At 44.8% G+C, this 20,423-nt stretch overlaps 1 protein-coding gene across 1 annotated transcript in view; it reads right to left on the bottom strand.

Annotated features, from left to right (window-relative positions):
* Nucleotides 1–20,423, bottom strand: part of LOC116779979 (F-BAR domain only protein 2-like) — a 214,269-nt gene that overhangs the window by 49,058 nt on the left and 144,788 nt on the right. Inside the window, exon 11 of the mRNA XM_032674481.1 lies at nt 1,422–1,446. Within this exon, the coding sequence (XP_032530372.1) occupies nt 1,422–1,446 (25 nt within the window). The remainder of the gene's footprint in view (nt 1–1,421; nt 1,447–20,423) is intronic.

Raw genomic sequence — 20,423 nt, 5'->3', positions numbered from 1 at the left:
CCTTTGACTAATAACCCTGCAAGGTTCTGAGTCCATCTGCTTCTCCACTACAATGGAGGTTCGAGACTCCCAAGAGTCTTGAGACTGTAGGGTCTCTGAAAATAATTGGTCTTGTTCATTCACTCGAATACTATGTAGCCTGTTCACTTCTTCCTGTAGTTACTTCACCTGGTGACACAGGTCTTCAACCACAGCATATCTTCTGCAAAATAACTGTTTGTCTGCCCCAGTCTTACGGAGAGGCATCAGGCACTCCTGGCAACCTGTGCCTGGAGAGCTGCATCTACCATCAGCAGGTCTGGCTGGCTGTAGGCCTCTGACATGGTTGACTCCTACAGTTACATGAGATTAAGCTTTACAGTGTCAACACTATAACTGAGGAAGCTTAAACTAGCATGCTAATAAGACTGGGGATGAAAGGATCTCTTTGCTCTTCCTCACCAGCTACTGAGTCTGTTTGCTGCCTCTGTTGGCTGCTCTCAGATGGTCCGAGAGAAGCCCTTCCTGCTAGCCCTGCCTGCGCAAACTGACATGTCATGCCCCTGTTCGCTGTGCTCTGAGTCGTTCCTACTCCTTGGAGCCATTTAAACCTCCCTTGGTTGCTCCTGGCACAGCCCCTTGCTCGCCTGATTGGCTGCTGAGGACTTCTGTCTCAGGGCTGGCTGCTGCATGGGTTCCTTAACTCAGGAACCCCCCTGTACAGCTGGATCTCACCCTCTGGTTTTCCCTTCAGTCATGGCTGCTTGAGCCTCACCCCTACTATAGCTATAGGGAACTGCAATCTTTGTTACATAATATTCAAGACAACATGCATGTTTATTAAAAAGAAAATGCTCAATTAAGAAAATAAAAAAGCATTAACATATCAATTTCATTTGCAACTGTCACTTATTTGAACTTAATAAATAAAAATCTAAGACATATCAGAGATCAAACTGAGAGCAATGAAAAATAGACCATGAATAAAGTGCACTGAGATACTGCAATTAAAGCCATATTTAAAAATACATATTCCTATACACTATTGCCAACAATCACGCAGAATCCCATTATTATTAGAAGGGTTCTCCAAAGAGAGTTGTAAGCAGAGGAACATGATGATGCAAAACTGGGTCCTCTGAACCTTTTTCTTACTTGAAATTGATTAGTCAAGCAATTTAAACTATTAATTTGCAAAACAAAGAAGTAAATAATTGTAGCAAAAACACCTTGTTTAAAACTTAAGATTGTTAAGAAATATAAATGTATTACTGATGCATATTTGTATATACTGCTAAAGATTATTTTCTGAACAAAATTAACACTTCAACTATGTTATCAAAATATTAAATCCTCTGTCCTGTATATAAGTCAAGTTACATCAGATTGTAGTGCTTGACAATGTTAGCATATGCATTTGTGTTGGAAATAAGTCTACTTACAACTGAGTCTGTATCTGGACACATCCTATTAAAAAAAAACAAACAAACAGAAAACAATTATAAAATGCACAAATTATTTCAGTCATACAGCTCTTGTACTTCCTTTAATATTTTCAATTAATTTGAAACATTGCATTTGCCCCATTTACCTTTCAAACTCTTAAAATTTTTGTTAACATAGAATCATAGAATGGTTTGGGTTAGAAGGGACCTTAAAGACCATCTAGTTCCAACCCCTCTGCCATGGGCAGGGACACCTTCCACTAGATTGGGTTGCTCCAAGTCCCATCCAACCTGGCATTGAACATTTCCAGGAATGGAGCATCCACAGCTTCTCTGGGCAACCTTTGCCAGGGCCTCACCACCTCCACAGTAAAGAATTTCTTCCTAGTATCCAATCTAAACCTACCATCTTTCAGTTTAAATCCATTATCCCTTGTCCTGTCATTATCTGTCCATATAAAAAGTCCCTCTCCCTCCTTTTTATAAGCTCAACCTGAAGCCTTCTCTTCTCCAGGCTTAACAATACCAATTGTCTCAACCTTTCCTCAAAGGATAGGTGTTCCATCCCTCCCTCTGATAATCTTCACAGCCCTCCTCTGGACTTGCTCCTTCCTGTGCTGGGGACTCCAGAGCTGGATGCAGTACTCTAGTTGGGGTCTCACAAGAGTGGAGTAGAGGGGCAGAATCCCTTCCCTTGACCTACTGGCCACACTGCTTTTGATGAAGCCCAGGACATGGTTGGTTTCTGAGCTGCAAGCCCACATTGCCGGCTCATGTCCAACCTCTCATCCACCAGCACCCCCAAGTCCTTCTCAGCAGGGCTGCTATGGATCAATTCATCCCCCAGCCTGTATTGATACCTGGAATTGCCCTGACCCATGCACAGGACCTTGCTCTTGGCTTGTTAATTCTCATGAGGTTCCCACATTCAACTGAATGGCATTTAAATAAAAGAAGCTGAAAGTTTATGCTAAAAACATTGCAGAAGAAAAATTCTTAGTAAATACTGAATACCACAAATCACATCATAGTGAAAAAAAAATAATCAAGGGAAGTTGATAGTATCACACTTCATTCTGGATTAATATACTTTAAGACTCAGGTTTCTATGGATGATGTGCATAATAAATAAAAGTCACCAATCCTAATGAAATAGTCCACACCCAATTGCAAAACACTTTGGACAATAACCAGTTCTTAAAGCAATTAAGACTATTCTTAAAGGGATTCAGAGCTTCTCTCTTCTGGAATTTCATTCTTAGATTGAGTTTGTCAAGCCCATTTGCAGTCAAGCACCAGAAGATGCTGGAAAAAAAATAATAGAATATCCTCTTTGGAAACACTTAAAAAAAATTGTCAGCAGAAAGGCAGTGATTGCAAACACATTCTTCTCAAGTGTTATATTTTTCTGCTATAATTTGAATTTAAGCAATAATATTTTTAAAAATTAATGAAACAATCTCACTGATATATGCAAAAAGCAGAAGCAATTACATTTATAGTATGTCAAAATACTTGAGTAGAATACAGGTCATCTCTAATCTGCATCCTGACAAATAAAGTCATAAGTGACAGTGTAACTGAATGATAGTGTTTTTATACAGTCAAATTGAACATCTTAAATGTGTACTTATTAAAAAAAAAAAAGATAAAGAAAAAATCAAATTTGTGGCTAAGTCATCTTTCCTGAAAGGTTAAATGGATTAAATGTAAAAACTACAGTGTCTTTTGAAACATATATGAAAATTTGCTAACATGGAAGCATTAATATGGAATTCAGTACTGGCTGTTAAGAAATTGACAGCGAGATGAAGGATCTTGTCTCCTCTTGTATTGGGTGTGGCTGAGTTGGAGTTTATTTCCCCACAGTAGCCCTCACAGTGCTGTGCTTTGCATTGGCAGCTAGAAGGGTGTTGATAACACACTGATGTTTTGGCTACCGCTGAGCACAGCACCAACACTGTAACATTCCTTCCTTAGTTGAGGGCAAGATCCTGAGAGGGGACCCAAGTAGACCAGCTGACCCAAACTAACCAAAGGGATATTCCGTAAGATATGACGTCAGCTCAGATATAAAAAGCTGAGGCAAGGAGCAGGAAGGTAGGCATTCATTGTCTCCAATGGTTACCTGCCGAGAAACCGTCATGCATACCCAAACCCTGCTTCTCGGGAGTGGTCGACCATCGCTGCTCATGGGAAGTAGAGAATAAACCCTGCTGTCTTTCGTTTCTGCGCACGCAAGCTTCACTTTACTTTTTGGTTTAAATAAACTGCCTTATCCCAACCCACGAGTTGTTTTTTTCCACCTTACTCTTTCCCCTGTCCCGCTGGGAAGGAGAGTGATAGAGCAGGCACCTGATGTCCAACCAAGGTCAACCCACCACACCTCTGAAAGGCCCCACACAAAAGGGAACAAGTTTGACCAAGTTTCTAATTGATTTACATCTTATCTCCCTCTCCTGGTGTCCTGGTTTCAGCTACCCTTCCCCCCTATCTCAGGTTCGTGGGGGCCCTGAGTTAAAGTTGATTGGTCCCGGGACAGTCTTCCCTCAGGAACCAATCAGCGCTGGTTTTGTTTGCTCCTGTGAAAATTAGATATACACAGTTTGCCGGAAGTGAGTTGGCAGAGTTGGCAGTCAGTCTGCTCTTGTGTCTGAGTGCGTGTGTGAGAGGGCCTAGGGGTGGCAGGGCCCCCTTTCCCCCCTGGGAAGAGGGGCCCTGGGTCCCACAGCTCTGGCCAAGCTAGGGTTGAAGGCAGCATGTAGGAGTGAGTGCGTGTTGTGAGGGAAGAGACTCACAACAGCTGAGGTAAGAGGGAGAGAGGCAGGCCTTCAGCCAAGCCCTCTTTCCCCCTCCCCCCCCCCGACAGACTGTAGAGCTCGGGACAGCTCATAACTGGACCGAGCTGCCTGTAGCTAGCTAGGGGGCTTTCTTTCCCCCACTGTAGGTGGGGGGTGGATTTTAAGGTTCAGTCTTTTAAGTTGAGCCAAGGAGACGGGCTCAAATGAAAGCTCGGTGCCAGGAGAAGAAAAAACTCCAGGCGAAATTGGAGATGGGCCAAGAAGGCTCAAAGGTGCTCTGCATCGGCTTTTGGACATAGACTGCTGAAATTGAGAGCTGCAGCAGCTAGAGAAGAGTGAGAACCAACTAGCAGCAAGCGAGTTCCAGGTAAAGACTCAGAACAGCATCTTACCCTGGGAGGAAACCTCCACGAACCAAGGAGGAAGGACAGAGCTATCTTCTTGGACTTCGTGAGGAAGACAAGACTTCAGCAAAGAACTGGAGGTTGGGGGGGGGGGTGATCAGAGAAATCCTTCTCCCTGATACCCCAACGAGAGAAAGACTGTTTACCTATCAACCTGAGAGCTTCTCCTGAACTGATTGTGGGAGGGGCTCGGAGGGATGATAGAAGTGTGTTAATATTGTATATATATAGTTGTTTTTAGTTTGTACAGAATTTATTTGTATAGGAATAAATGTATATATTTTACCTTCCCCCATACAGAGGTGTGTCTGCCTGAAAATTTCTCTTCGGTGTTGAGGTAAATTGTGGGAAGGTGGGGGAAGCTTGGAGATTGGATTTTTGTGGGGGTAAAACCCCCACAGCTGGCTAAGCTGAATTCACAGTAATAGAAACAGCTATTTTAAAAGTTATTTTACAGAACAAAAAGACAACATATTAGATTTCTCTCAAAAGGTATAACAAACAGATGTTATGATATCTGCTTTTAAAAAGCATCTGTACTCAAACAAGACAGCCTGAAGTCCATAAAAGTTTAGAAATATGAAAGATGAGAGGCAAACTACAATCAAAACAATTCAATTCATAATGAAGATTTTCAAAATTAATGAGCTATTACATCTCAGAAAGTAATGGCAGGTCTAGTATCATTCAGATGACTGACAGCAGCTCACAGGATCTATTCTCAAGATACAAAGCAAATTTCAATAATCTGCAAATGCTAGTGAAGTGGAAAATTATATCAGGTTTTAGATGGAGGTGCTTTTACATCACTAGATACATGATCTTTCTTTTAAGATTAAAATACTAGGTCATGTTTCTATTATAAGGTGGCATATTTCAGCAAATGGGGACTCTGTAAGGGAATTTAAGGGTTGTAGTTAAAAACTAAAACAACCAAATTATGCAAAGCAGTGATTAGAAAAGGAAGTAAAATCCTTGACTGAACCTGTATAGCAATATATAATAGAATACATTGTGTATAGTATTTCCCTGTGTAAAACCATTACTAGATACAGTATCAATATATGTCAACACTTTAAAAACCTGTATTGATAAAGTGAAAAGCCTATAAAAAATGAGAATTTTTCTAGGTGTGGAAAGCCTGCCCTACACAAACTAAACAAGCTTACAGTCTAATTTAACAGGAGATTAAGAAAGGAACTGGAGAACCCCTGGGAGGTGAATCAGCTGACTAGGGAACCGAGCCCACTCATCCACGAGGGATTTAAACAGCTACTGGGAGCACCAGAAACCCGGAGTGGGCAAACAGGGATGTGGCACGACAGTTAGCGAGGCACAACAGTACAACAGCTAGTGAGGCAGTTTGCACAGGCAGGGCAAGCAGGAGGGGCACAGTCACCTCCCAGATCTCTCGGGTGAGCTGGTTGGGTTTTTTTTTCTCTTCTCCTACATCTCAACTAAAGCCAGCAATGGTTTCCAAAAAAGTGAAAACCGTTGCTGTTGCTGTTATCACAAGGAGTGTGTTAACACAGACAGAACCCCCCAGGAAGGACGCAGTTGTTCAGGTCACTGGCTGTGCAGAGTGTTTGAGCCTGGCTTTAGTACCAGAGGACAGTGTGAGTGGCATCTGTGTATGATGTGAGCAAGTGAATGATTTGCTGTGCCCAATGGCAGAACTCAAGGAAGACGTAGAGAGGCTAAGAAGCATTAGGGAAAGGGAAATTGACTGGTGGAGTCATACCCTTTCGACCCCAAAAGAAATCCAGCAGGAGATGGTGAAACCCTGCCCCTCCTGCCATCAGGCAGATGGAGCAAACCAAGTAGATGGGGAGGAATGGAAACGGGTCCCTGACCAGAGAGGTAAAAGAATCCCCTCCCGACCCCCATCACCTCCCTGGGTGCCCTTAAAGAACAGATATGAGGTCCTGGACCCAGAGAATCAGGTAGAGGACAGTCAAGAGGAAGATCTGTCTGGAGGGTCTCCTGGTTGCACCTCATCTACCAGACGGATTACAACCACAACTATAAAGAAAAAAAGAAGGGTAGTTGTAGTTGGTGACTCCCTTCTGTGGGGAACTGAGGGCCCTATATGTCGACCAGACCCATCCCACAGGGAGGTCTGCTGCCTTCCCAGGGCCTGGGCGAGGGATATTGGTAGGAGACTCCCTGAGCTAATTCGACCCTCAGATTATTATCCACTGTTGGTAGTCCAGACTAGCAGTGATGACACTAATGGAAGAAGTACCAGGGCGATTAAAAAGGATTTCAAGGCGCTGGGTCGATTAGTTAATGGGACAGGAGCACAGGTGGTGTTCACCTCAGTTCCTGCAGCAGCAGGGATGAATGAGGAGTACGAAAACCCATCTTATCAATAGGTGGCTAAAGGATTGGTGCCACTGGCGTAATTTTGGTTTTTTTGACCATGGGGCAAATTCCATGGTACCTAGTCTCTTCAAATCATATGGGTTTCATCTATCTAGCAAGGGCAAAAGGACTCTAGCCCATAAGTTGGAGGGGTTGATCAGGAGGGTTTTAAACTAGGTTTGAAGGGGGAAGGGATTGAAACCAGGTTCTCCAGAGAGGAGCCCAAAGCTGGAAAGCCCGAGTTAAGAGTGAAATCAGCAGCTCAGCTGGAGCGCATGTACACCAGTGCACGCAGTATGGGTAACAAACGAGGAACTGGAAGCCATCGTGCATCTAGAAAGCTATGATGTAGTCACCATCACGGAAACGTGACTCGCATGACTGGAGTGCTGCCATAGATGGCTACAAACTCTTCAGAAGGGATATGCAAGGTAGGAGAGGTGGAGGGCTGGTTCTATATGTTAGAGAGTCTCTTGACTCTGTAGAACTTGAAGTCAGTAACAATAAGGTTGAGTGCCTGTGGATCAAAATCGGGGGAAGGTCAACAAGGTTGACATCCCGGTGGTTGTCTGGGCCACAGTGACCATGAAATAATAGAGTTTTCAATACTCAGGGATGCAAGGAGGGCCATCAATAAAACCTCTACACTGGACTTCCACAGGGCAGATTTTGGTCTATTCAGAAGACGGGTTCAGAGGGTACCTTGGGAAACAGCCCTTGAAAACAAAGGGGTCCAGGAGGGATGGACATGCTTCAAGAAGGAAGACTTGAACACACAGGAGCAGGCTGTCCCAGTGTGCTGAAAGGCAAGCTGGCAGGGAAGACGACCCGTCTGGCTGAACAGGGAGATTTTGAAGGAAATTAGGGGGGAAAAGAGAGCTTACTGACCATGGAAAAAAGGGTTGACTACTAAGGAAGAGTTTAGGAATGTAATTAGGTCATGTAGAAAAAAAATTAGAGAGATGAAGGCACAATTTGAACTCAATCTTACCACTTCTGTTAAGGATAACAAAAAGTGTTTCTACAGATACATCAGTAGCAAAATGAGGGGCAAGGAAAACCTCCATTAATTATTGGACATGGGCGGGAATATAGTTATCAAAGATGAGGAAAAGACTGAGGTATTTAACACCTTCTTTACCTCAGTTTTCAACAGTAAGACAGATGGTCCTGAGGACAGCTGGCTTCTGGACCTTGTAGACAGAGATAAGAAGATGAATAGCCCCCCTGTAATCCAGGAGGAAACAGTTAGTGACCTGCTGAGCCACTTGGATCCTCACAGGTCTATGGGACCAGATGGGATCCATCCTAGGGTGAAGAGGGAATTGGTGGAAGAGCTCACCAAGCCGCTCTCCATCATCTACCAATGGTCCTGGCTCACTGGGGAGGTCCCAGATGATTGGAAGTTGGCAAATGTCACACCAATCCACAAAAAGGACCAGAAGGAGGACCTGGGAAACTACAGGCCCATCAACCTGACCTCAGTGCCCAGCAAGGTTATGGAGCAGATCATCCTAATTACACAACACCTACAGGATGGACAGGGGATCAGACCCAGTCAGCATGGGTTTAGGAAGGGCAGGTCCTGTCTGACCAACCTGATCTCCTTTTATGATCAGGTGACCCACCTGGTAGATGAGGGGAAGGCTGTGGATGTGGTCTATCTGGACTTCAGCAAAGCCTTTGACACTGTCTCCCATAGCATACTCCTGAAAAAGCTGGCAACCCATGGCTTAGACAGGTGCACTCTGTGCTGGGTTAGGAACTGGTTGGAGGGCAGGGCCCAGAGAGTGGTGGTGAACGGTGCTGCATCCAGTTGGTGGCCGGTCACTAGCGGTGTCCCCCAGGGATCAGTGTTGGGCCAAGTTCTATTTAATATTTTTATCGGTGATCTGGATGAGGGGATCGAGTGTACCATTAGCAAATTTGCAGATGACACTAAGTTGGGGAGGAGTATCGATCAGCTGGAAGGCAGGAGGACTCTGCAGAGGAACCAGGACAGACTGGAGAGTTGGACTGATTCCAATGGGATGAGGTTCAACAAGGCCAAGTGCCAGATCCTGCACTTTGGTCACAACCCCATGCAGCGCTACAGGCTGGGCACAGAGTGGCTGGAGAGTAACCAGGCAGAAAAGGACCTGGGAGTTTGGATTGACAGGAAGCTGAACATGAGCCAGCAGTGTGCCCAGGTGGCCAAGAAGGCCAATGACATCCTGACCTGTATCAGGAACAGTGTGGCAAACAGGTTCAGGGAAGTGATTCTTCCCCCGTACTCAGCACTGGTGAAACCACACTTGGAGTACTGTGTCCAGTTTTGGACCCCTCAGTTCAGGAAGGATATTGAGGTGCTGGAGCAGGTCCAGCGAAGAGCAGCAAGGCTGGTGAAGGGACTCAAGCACAAGTCCTATGAGGAGAGGCTGAGGGAGCTGGGGTTGTTTAGCCTGGAGAAGACGAGGCTCAGGGGAGACCTCATCACTCTCTAGAACTACCTGAAAGGAGGTTGTAGCCAGGTGGGGGTTGTTCTCTTCTCCCAGGCAACTATCAACAAGACAAGAGGGCATGGTCTTAAGCTGTGCCAGGGGAGGTTTAGGTCAGATATTAGGAAGAAATTCTTTACAGAGAGGGTAATCAGGCATTGGAATGGGCTGCCCAGGGAAGTGGTGGATTCTTCATCCCTGGAGGTTTTTAAGATGAGACTGGATGTGGCACTTAGTGCCATGGTCTAGTAACCACGGCGGTAATGGATCAAGGGTTGGACTTGATGATCTCAGAGGTCCCTTCCAACCCAGCTGATTCTGTGATTCTATGACTCGACGTTTATGTGCAGAGAAGTTTCTGATGATACGGAGTTCTATCATGTATAACCTCTAACCAGATCATCAGCTGAAAATGAGATCAGACAAAATTTAGACTAGTAACAAGATTTTTTTAAGAGGTCATAAATAACTATCATATATTTTACTCAAGCACATAATGGATCCTCTATTTTTTGAAAACCCTACATTAAAATGGGATGTTCTCGTTAAATTAGAAGTTATGGATTAATGCAAGAATCTCTGCAAAAGCCTATGGCATATGTTACATAGAAGGTCAGTATCATGCAGTCATACTTAATTCTTTCTGACCTCAGCATCTGTTCATTTTTTATTGTGTATAAATATAAAAACAAATAATATAATATAAATCAAGTTTCAGTCCAACTTGTTGAAAGCAAATCAAACAGTTTTCCTATTTCAGAGTGGCTGCACTGATTTATATTTTCTGATGACATCATGTCATGGAAAAAAAAAGTTTGTTTTTTTTTCTAGAAAGAGCCATCCATATTATCTTTCAACATTAAATAAAATTTCTTTGGGAAAAAACTGCATCCAGAATAGTATTCAGATCCAATGGACAAGCATACAAAGGTACAAAGTGTTTCACATAGTACAGAAACCAGTTTTCAACCCTCAGTGTCTTCTTCTGTTACAAATCAAAGAAAAACATGATCTCTGAATAATGATACATTGAATGATACACCTAGGAAGAGTCAATTTGGAGCTTTTAGGCCCTTACTGTCTCCAGAAAGCTACTATTAAGAGCCCTGAATCTTTACTGGGGTCAAATTACATTTCACCATCTGCCAAAGAATGGAAGGAGATGCCTGGTTTGCAAGCAGGCTAATAACATGACATCAGATTAGCTTGAGTAATAGTCCATGTGGTAGCAAAATACATTTTTTGTAGAACAAGAAAAACTGAAAGCTATAGAACTCAATCATACAACAGTACTCAATACTATCAAAATCACTACTTTGCATTTAAGTAAATGCAAGAAACAAACAGCAAATGTTCGAACATACTTTTTTTGCAGCTATTTGATACCGTGACAGGTTTTAATCACAAAAAAAGTGTATCAAATAATTTTTAAAAGAGAATGGATTACTTTTAAAAAGGGAATTAAACCTATTTAAAAATGCTAATATAATCAAATATTTATAACATTTTAATTGAAACATGCTAAACTAAATCATTGTAGGAAAAAATAATTCTTTGTAACAGAATAGTAGTCTCAGATTACTGCTCACTAAAATCACACTATATACAACATTTCTCAACATTTACTTCAGCATAATAAAGTACAGAAGAAATGGTGGAGGAAAGATTAAATCATAGAAAGAACAGAAATAGAGAGGAATGACATAAAAAAATAACACCCTAGAGCCTAATGGCATCATGACAGAGAGAAGAAAAAGTATTGCTTAGAAGCATATCACTACTAAAACCAAGTACCAAAAGAAAAATAGTTATAAGGCACTTAGTATGTGCAAATAATTAGCATCTGCAGTTCTTAGATAATTAATTTCAGCACTATATTAAAAACCAAGCCTGGTTTAAAAAAAAATTAACAAAAACTGTATACTGAGGTATACTGACAATATCTCTATATTGCTATTATTTCTGTTAAATTTAAAGCTTTTTTTCTGTTAAATCAAATACTTCTACTGAGAAAACACATTTAAAAATTATGAACAAAATACACTGATGGCCTGGCACATCAGATCCACAGAGGTATAGAGCTTTGGTAGATATGGGTGCACAGTGCACACTAATCCATCGAGGCACAGAAGTGCAGAACCCATCTGGATCTCTGGAGTGACAGGGGGATACCAGGAATTATCAGTGAGTTTAACAGGGGACAAGTGGGAAAAGCATCCCATTGTGACTGGCCCAGAGGCCCCTTGCATCCTTGACATTGATTACCTTAGGAGGGGATACTTCAAAGATCCCAAGGGGTATCGATGGGCTTTTGGTGTAGCTACTGTGGCTACAGAGATCAAACAATTATCTACCCTACCTGTCCTCTCAAAGGATCCTTCCATCATGGGATTGCTGTAAGTCAAAGACCAACAAGTACCCATTTGTAGGGTCGCGGTCTTTACATGATAAAGAATGCTATATGCTAAGGGTCTCCAAGAGCAATCCGTTTGAAAGTGGTCAGGGTCACCACACCTAACACAACTCACTCTATGTCTGGCCTCTTCTTGTACTCCTAACCGGGCGCTTAGGGTTGTAGCTGAAGAGGCAGACTGGTGCTCCACAGAACCAACTCTTTGGTAGGGTCGAACCAACTCAGCAATGCTGTAGCTCTCCCTTTCAGGAAGGGCCTGCAAAGCTTTTTTACAGTCTGTGTTCGCCTTTTCAAAAACCAGTTGCCTATACAGCATCTCTCTGGCTTTATTGTACTCAACTTGCTTGTTTAATGCAGATTGCAGCCGATCTAGGCATCGTGAATTCGGTTCAGTACAGCCTTGTAACACTTTTGTGGGGGACAGGTTGCTATCTTGGTCTGTAGTGGGGAGCTTTCTCATGGCTTTCAGTGCCTGTTTGGCTATTATTTTGTACACCTCCCAGGGATAGGTTGATTGGGCAACTACCATGCTGTAATATCCCTCCCCGGTTAATTGGTTTGTTGTTATGCTTGTTTGGGTGTTGGTTGTATACTTAGCACAATTCTCCTGATAGCCAGCTAACCAGACTGTATATTGGGTGTTATTAAGAACTAATTTCATTAGATTCTTCCAGTCATGTGGGGTGAAAAAATAGATGGAACTCAATGTCTCCAAATACTTGAAAGTATTGGTTAAGGACACGCCAGCATCTCTTACCGACTACCTCAATTTCTTTGTAACCTCATATGGCAGAGGCTGGAATTGAGGGGGCTGACGTTGGCTAAAATCAATTGAGCATGCCTGAATATCCTGCAAGCCTCCCACTCGAAATGCCTCATCCTGACATTGTTCTCACTTGCTAACTGACCTTCTCCCATTTGCCTCCTCCCTCCCTCCCAGTAGAACCATCTCTGGTCCCTCCTCCTCATCTCCCTTTACCTCCCACCCTGTGGCCCCAGGGAACCCGGTTCCCTGTGGAGGGGTGGTGGTGGGTGGTGGTGGCGGTGTGGGGGAGGGACCTTCCTTCCCCTCATGCCTATGGGCAGGGTAGGGCGGCGTTGGGGCCAGAAGAGACGGATCGGCAAGATGGCTGCGCCCACCCCGAAACACACGGTCGCTGGTCATCCGCAGCGTGGGGTGGCAGAGAGGTTGGGTTACCCCCCTCATCACTGCAACGGAGCCCCCTGCACTGATCCCATGGGCGGGGATCTCTCATATAAGGGTCTGTTCCCTCCCAGTGACCTGTGTTTCTGTGGTTTTCGGCTACTGACCCGTAACTTAATTCACTAAAAACTCCTTCCCCTCCCCCCAGTGGACCTCATGCATTTGTGTTCCTACGCCTAGAAGTCGGGCTGCTGCTAGCAGTGTGGGTGGGGGGTGGGTTAATTGTTTCGTTCGCTCGTGTGCCTTGTGGAGGGCAGACATTATCACTGTGTAAACTGGAACTATGTTATATGCTTTTCAATCGCCTGTCTCGGCTTCTAAGTGTGGCGCGGGCTTGGCAGACACGGGTGGTGTTAAGGCAGCGTTGGACTCCGTTTGGCGGGTAGTCTCGGCACGTCCGGCACGGGGTCCCTGCAGTGGCTCCCGCGGCGGCGGGAAGGGAAGGGGGGGCGACCGGCGGCACGTGTGTGGCTTGGCTGTTTCCCCGCACTTGCAAACTGTGGTACGTGCAGGGGGAGGGGCAGCGGGGCAGCACGCGGTGTCCTGGGGTCCCCAGGGCGTCCAGGGGGGCAACACGGGGCGACTTAGTTGCTTCTGCATGGGGTCTTCGTTGTTTTTTAGCTAGGGAGCTCATGGCGGCGGCTCATGAGATAAACATAACAGCTCCGAGTTCCCTCGGGGGGGGTTGGGGGCTGTAGTGTTAGTAACTCACTCAGCTTCACTGTTTCACTGCCTGTCGCTGCCTGCGTGATCCCCGGGACCTCTGTTCGCCGCCCGCCATTCCATTTCTCCTTCTTCTTTTCTTCTTTCTTCCTGTGCACTTTTCCCTAATATTTTTGAGCTCACTATATTAACTTTCCGTTTCTCATATGCGACTGAGACAACGGTTTTACAGATATCTAAGTTTTTTTCGGTTAAAATTCCCGTCTCCACACAATTGAGACGATAAACGGAATTACCGGGTTTTTTTTTTGCCTGATTCAGGATATGCTAAACTCACCTAATGTAGGTTCTCAGTCCAAGTTCGGTGCACCACGTGTAGGGTCGTGGTCTTTATATGATAAAGAATGCTATACGCTCTTCGTGAGGTGGAAATCAAAGAGAATTTATTTGAATCTCATGCCCCCTTTTATCTCCTAAAACCATATGACCTTCTAACCAATGGGGTTATTCATCTAGGCGCATGCTTGTCCCCGGTACATCCCCCGTACCTTAGACACGCCTCCTACACCCATTGCCACCAGAACATATAGTAACCATAATTACTAATACATAGAATGGTACCAATCCATCTAAGACAGAGAGTGTGTAGTTAATATGACAAAGGGTATATCTGGATGTATTGGATTTGCGTAGCAAGGTTTTGGTAGCGAGGGGGGTCCAGAGGTGGCTTCTGTGAGAAGACACAGGAAGCTTCCCTCGTGTCCAACAGAACCAATGCCAGCTGGCTCCAAGACAGACCCACTGCTGACCAAGGTCGAACCCATCAGCAACGGTGGTAGTGCCTCTGGGGTAACATTTTTAAGAACAGGGAAAAAACTGCAAAAGCAACTGTAGTTGGGAAAGAAGAGTGAGAATATGTGAGAGAAGAAACTCTGCATACACCAAGGTCAATGAAGGAGGGAGAGGAGGTGCTCCAGGTACCGAAGAAGAGATTCCCCTGCAGTCCATGGTGCAGCCCATGGTGCAGCCCATGGTGAAGCAGGTTGTCCCCCTGCAGCCCACGGAGGTCCACGGTGGAGCAAAGATCCACTCGCAGCCCATGGAGAAGCCCCACACTAGAGTAGGTGGATGTCTGAAGGAGGTTGTGACTCTATGGAGAGTCCACACTGGAGCAGGTTCCTGGCAGGACCTGTGGTCCCATGGAGAGGTCCATCCTGTGAAACAGGAGGTTAGGCCCAAAAGAGTTAACTAAGAAATTTGGGCCTGCTAACAAGTTACCAACATCCAAAACGATCTGTGCTCGTTCTGTTCCACTTAATGGACCAAAAGCTTAAGAGAATAGTACAAGAACATGTAATAGGCCTAGAGGCAATAAATTAGAAATACAACAGGATCAGGCAGACATTTGAATAGGAGAAACAGGCCTGGAGCCAGGGTTTTTTCCAGGTTTCAGTGAGCGGGTCAAGAACAATGGAAGAGAAGAAGAGTCAGGCTGAGGAAGATGAGTTGAAGCCCCCAGACCCACCAAAATTGAGGACCAAGAGAAGTACCGCCCCAAGCCCCGCCTGAGCTCCACCTATACTCCGCCTATTATTAATATGCATAGATAGATGTTGTAATCACTTGAATATGCATTTAATCACATCTGAAGATTGTATAAAAATGCTGATTTTGTGTGAAGCCTTTGAGTAAGTTTGTCCAGCGCGAGCTGGCTTGCTCCCAACATTGAATAAACAAATACCTTACTGCTTAAAGATAAAAAAGTCTCTGAGCAGTTTCTCGGACCGATTTTTCGGATTCACCTGGAGCAGGTTGTTCCTGAAGGACTGCACCCTATGGAAGGGACTTATGCTGCAGCAGTTCGTGAAGAACTGTAGCCTGTGGGAAGGGCTCACATAGAAGAATTTCATGGAGAACTGTCTCCCATGGGAGGGACCCCATGCCAGAGCAAGAGAAGAGTGTGAGAAGTCCTCCCCTGAGGAGGAAGTAGCGGCAGAAACAACATGTGATGAACTGCCATTAACCGTCACTCACCAAGGAGAACAGGATCGTCCTGCAGTAGTGTAGGGGATTGAAGTGAGCAGGGCATATTTCTAGAGACAGGGGAACCGCAAGAGAGCACCGATACCCACGTGGAGTCGGCAGCTTGCCCTAGAGCAGTTGATTCAGCATGGGTGGCGCCAGCGGTGACTGTTAAGTGACAGTCACAGCAGTGACAACCAGTGGCTGTTCCCACTCTCTCATAAAGTAGCACGTAGGAAGTGCAAGCAACCAGGAGCTCTGTGAACAGGGTGTGCGACAGCAGTTTGTGTGGCAGTTTGTGCAGGCAGAGCAAGCACGTAGGTCTCCTGTCCAACCATCTGGGAGCAGCTAGCAGAGGCAGTGAACAGACCCAGTAGTTGGTGAAGAAAGGCACAATGAGGTCTTTTCGTTCCCAATCTTACTAGCATATGGTCCCTCAGGTATGGTTTCGACATATCACAGGGCTCATTCCCCTGTAGCTGTAGGAGTCACTGCACCAACCATGTCAGAGGCTTCCACCCAGACAGACCTTCTGATGGTAGATGCAGCTCTCCAGGTCTCAGGTTGCTAGGAGTGCCTGATGCATCTCTGTGAGACTGGGACTGATCTTTTGCAGAAGGTGTGTTATTGTTGATGAGTTGTGTCACTGGGTGAAGGAACTACAGGAGGAAGTGAACAGTCTGTGCAGCATTTGAGAGACTGAGTGAGAAATTGATAGAGTATTCTCAGGGATGCTACAATCTCAGGAGTCTCAACCTCCCCTTGCAGTGGAGATGCAGGTGGGCTCAGAACCCTGTCAAGCAGTAATTTAAAGGTATGTTGAACATGAAGACTGGAAGTTGGTCACTGCCTGTACACGGATGAAAACTCCTCCTCTTCCTGAAAACTTGAAGATGACAAGTAGGACTGGCACCTTTTACAACAGGTATGAGGCCCTGGAACTAGGACAGTCAACTGATGAAGTGGATGAATGTCCTTCTGGGTAGAGGGGCCACTTGGGGCAAGACAACCTACCCCCTGCATCATGACTTCATTTGTTCAGAAAAAAAGAAGAGTAGTTATCATAGGTGACTCCCTTCTGAGGGGAGTGGAGGGCCCGATATGCAGGTCAGACCCAACTCACAGGGAAGTCTGTTGCAGAATGATTCAAATTTAGTAGTAGAATGGCTAAGGCTTAGTAGGAGAGTAGGCCTAGAGAGCAGCACTCCAAAGTAGTAGGTTAGCAGCCTTGTTCGTGAGAATGGAATGTACTGAAGAGGTAGGAACAATAATCAAAAGATTTAGCCAAGCATGTATATAACGATTTGTTACTTTAGATACAGTAAGGGTCTGCTGAACAGTTTCTATGGGGTTTCTATGGAGTAAGACAACTTAAACAGATTTATGATTAAAAGTAGATGATTACCAATTGTTATCAGTATGAAATATGAGTTTGTGTTTGTAACTAAGTGTAACTGCTTACAAGTAAGAACTGCACGTAGACATGTTTGTGTAAAGGTATAAAAACTGAACTGAAAATGAGGGTCTTCGGAATCCTGACTTGGGACGCTAGTCCTCAGGTTCCCGGGCCCCGAATAAAGCACCCATAAACCGGCACTCTGTTGGTTTGTGTTTTCGTTACGGGCAACAGTTTTCTGGCGACAACCAGATGGGATTCCGGGGGTAGCTGGGGCGGCTCACGAGCTGATCCACTCCATGCCGGCAACCAGGTGATTTCTGGGGAGACATCGACCCGTGCCCGACCCCGCGCCCGCCGGACAACCATCCAGGTAAGCCCGGAGGTGCTTTATTCTTTCAGGTTTGTTGGTTGGGAGCCTGCCCATAAGACGGGACCGTGAGTTTACCCGCTGGGTTGGGCAAAGGTTTTATTGGGAAGCCTAGGCGCTGGTCGTAAGACGGGGCGAAAGCCGCGCTGAACCAGCACTTGTCACTCGTAGTGAGACTTGACAAGTTTGTATAGGAAGGTATTGGTTTATACTGTTCGTATCGAACTGTTTACTATTTGTATTGTACTGTTTGCTGTTCGTATTGTACTGTTTATTGTGTGAATGTACAGTGTGTGTGACTATGATGCCTTTTAAAACCTTTAAGGCACTATCTTGTGCAGAAAATGATATTCCTAGTGATTCTCCGCTTGGTTGCTTGTTAAAACATTGAAAGGAAGGAAATTTCGGACAAGAGTTAAGCAAGAAACAATTGATTGATTATTGTAATCATGTATGGCCTCAATATGAAACAGAAGGAATGCAGTGGCCTAGGAATGGTACATTAACTTCGGAAATTATAACCCCTTGATGCAAAATTTACGAGAGAATGAGAGGTGGAATGAAATACCGTATTTAGATTTGTTTTATTATTTGGAACGTAAGACTGAATGGCAAAAGGAATGTGGTATGTTGGTGTTAAAAGAATTAGATGATAAATGTATAGGATGTCAAGAACCAGAGGAAGATGTGTTTTTGTTAGTCTCCCCCAGCATAACTCCAAGTGCGCCCCCGGGAGATAGTTTCTCTTCACGTGGGAGGGCACGATCACCCACCATGCCCCCGTTAGAATCGTCCTCGGATAAGGAAGTAACGAGAGGGCGAGAATGTGGTTTTGATAGAACTCCGCTAGCAGAACGGACTCGGAGGGGGCGAAAAGAAAGGGGAAGGAGTAGAGAAAAGAGACGGGGAGGGGGAAGGGAGACAGACGTTTCGCCCTCACCCCCTAGATTGATGACCCCTTTGTGGGAAGCAGTTGGAGCGAAGGGGGGAACAGTAAATGATTTCGTGCTGCAGGAAGACCCCGAGTGGGATCGGAATGTGTCTGGAGATTATAAAAGGTTAAGAATTTACCAGGAATTATTAGTAGAGGGAGAGTTGACAGAATTTAGAATAGATATTGGAGCTAGTTTTTCGGCAATGAATAAATTGATGGGGCCATTAAGTGATTCAACTGCATGGGTAGTAGGAGTTTCAGGACAAATAGAGGAGAAGACGTTTCTAAAACCCCTAGATATCAAATTTAGAGGAAAAGAGATACCGCAGGAAATAGAACAGGCTGTAGTGCCTTGGGTATGGGAAACAGGGGTCCCTGGAAAATCTAAAGCTGCTACTCCAGTTGGAATAGAATTAAAAGAAGGAGCACAACCTGTTAGAGTGCGACAATACCCAATTAGTTTAGAAGCTAGGAAAGGAATAGCCCCAATGATCTCACAGTTTCTAGTTTTAGGGATATTAAAAGAATGTGAGTCAGAGTTTAATACTCCCATTTTTCCAGTAAGAAAGCCTAAAGGTAAGTACAGATTAGTGCAAGACTTGAGAGCAGTAAATCTCATCATAAAAGATATCCACTCGGTTGTAGTTAACCCTTACAACTTGTTAACATCTGTTTCTGAGAGATTTCAGTGGTTTACAGTGATTGATCTAAAGGATGCCTTCTTCTGCATACCACTGGCACAAGAAAGTTGGAAGATTTTTGCCTTTGAATGGGAAAACCCAGAAACTGGACGGAAGCGACAGCTTACTTGGACTCAGTTACCGCAAGGATTTAAATATTCACCTACGATATTTGGTAATCAGTTAGCAAAAGAACTTGAAGAATGGAAGACTACTCAGGTAAAAGAATCTCCTTTTTCACATATAATACCACAAAATGTAGATAACATCTTTTTGGGGGCTACAGAACAAGGATTCTGTCTACCCATTGAGCTGTTAAACATGCTGGGGCAAGCAGGCTACCGGGTTTCAAAAGCAAAAGCTCAACTAGTAAAGCAGAAAGTTATTTATCTGGAGTGTGAAATTTTTCAAATAATCCAGCGTTTGGGTGCAAATCGTATACAAGCAATATGTGCTATCCCAGTACCCCGAAATAATCAAGAATTAAGATCTTTTCTAGGAATGGTCGGATGGTGCAGGCTGTGGATTCCCAACTTTGGGCTGACTGCCAGACCATTATATGAAGCAGTAAAAGAGCCCAAGCTGACCTGGGGGACGAAGCAGGAGAAAGCATTCCAGGAACTGAAAAGAGCCCTCCAGGAAGCACCTGCCCTGGGACTACCAGACCTAACCAAAGAATTCCAGCTTTATGTCTGTGAGAGACAACGAACGGCTTTAGGAGTACTCACTCAGCGGTTGGGATCCTGGAAGAGACCGGTGGGGTATTTCTCCAAACAACTGGACGCAGTAAGTGGGGGATGGCCGGGGTGCCTCAGAGCCGTGGCAGCGACGGTTATTTTAATTCAAGAAGCACGAAAATTGACTTTGGGGAAACACATGGTGGTGTATGTGCCCCACATGGTCATAGCAGTTTTGGAACAAAAAGGGGGGCATTGGTTCTCATCTAGCCGCATGTTACAGTATCAGACTTTGCTAAGAGAGCAAGGTGATATTGAACTGAAAATCACTAACCATCTCAACCCAGCAGAATTCCTTAGGTCTACAAAGGAAGAAGGTGTCCTGGAGCACGACTGTGTAGAGACCATTGAACAAGTCTACGCGAATAGAAGAGACTTGAAAGATGAGCCATTGACAGATCCTGACTGGGAATTGTATACCGACGGATCTAGCTTTGTGGAGAATGGCACCAGGTATGCTGGGTATGCAGTGGTCACTCTACAAGAAGTGATAGAAGCAAATGCACTACCCCCAGGTACGTCTGCACAAAAGGC

The sequence above is a fragment of the Chiroxiphia lanceolata genome, chromosome W, assembly GCF_009829145.1.
Source record: "Chiroxiphia lanceolata isolate bChiLan1 chromosome W, bChiLan1.pri, whole genome shotgun sequence".
In the NCBI taxonomy this organism is placed as follows: domain Eukaryota; kingdom Metazoa; phylum Chordata; class Aves; order Passeriformes; family Pipridae; genus Chiroxiphia; species Chiroxiphia lanceolata.
Note: the sequence above shows the minus strand (reverse complement) of the source record. Positions and strands in the feature narration are given on the sequence as shown.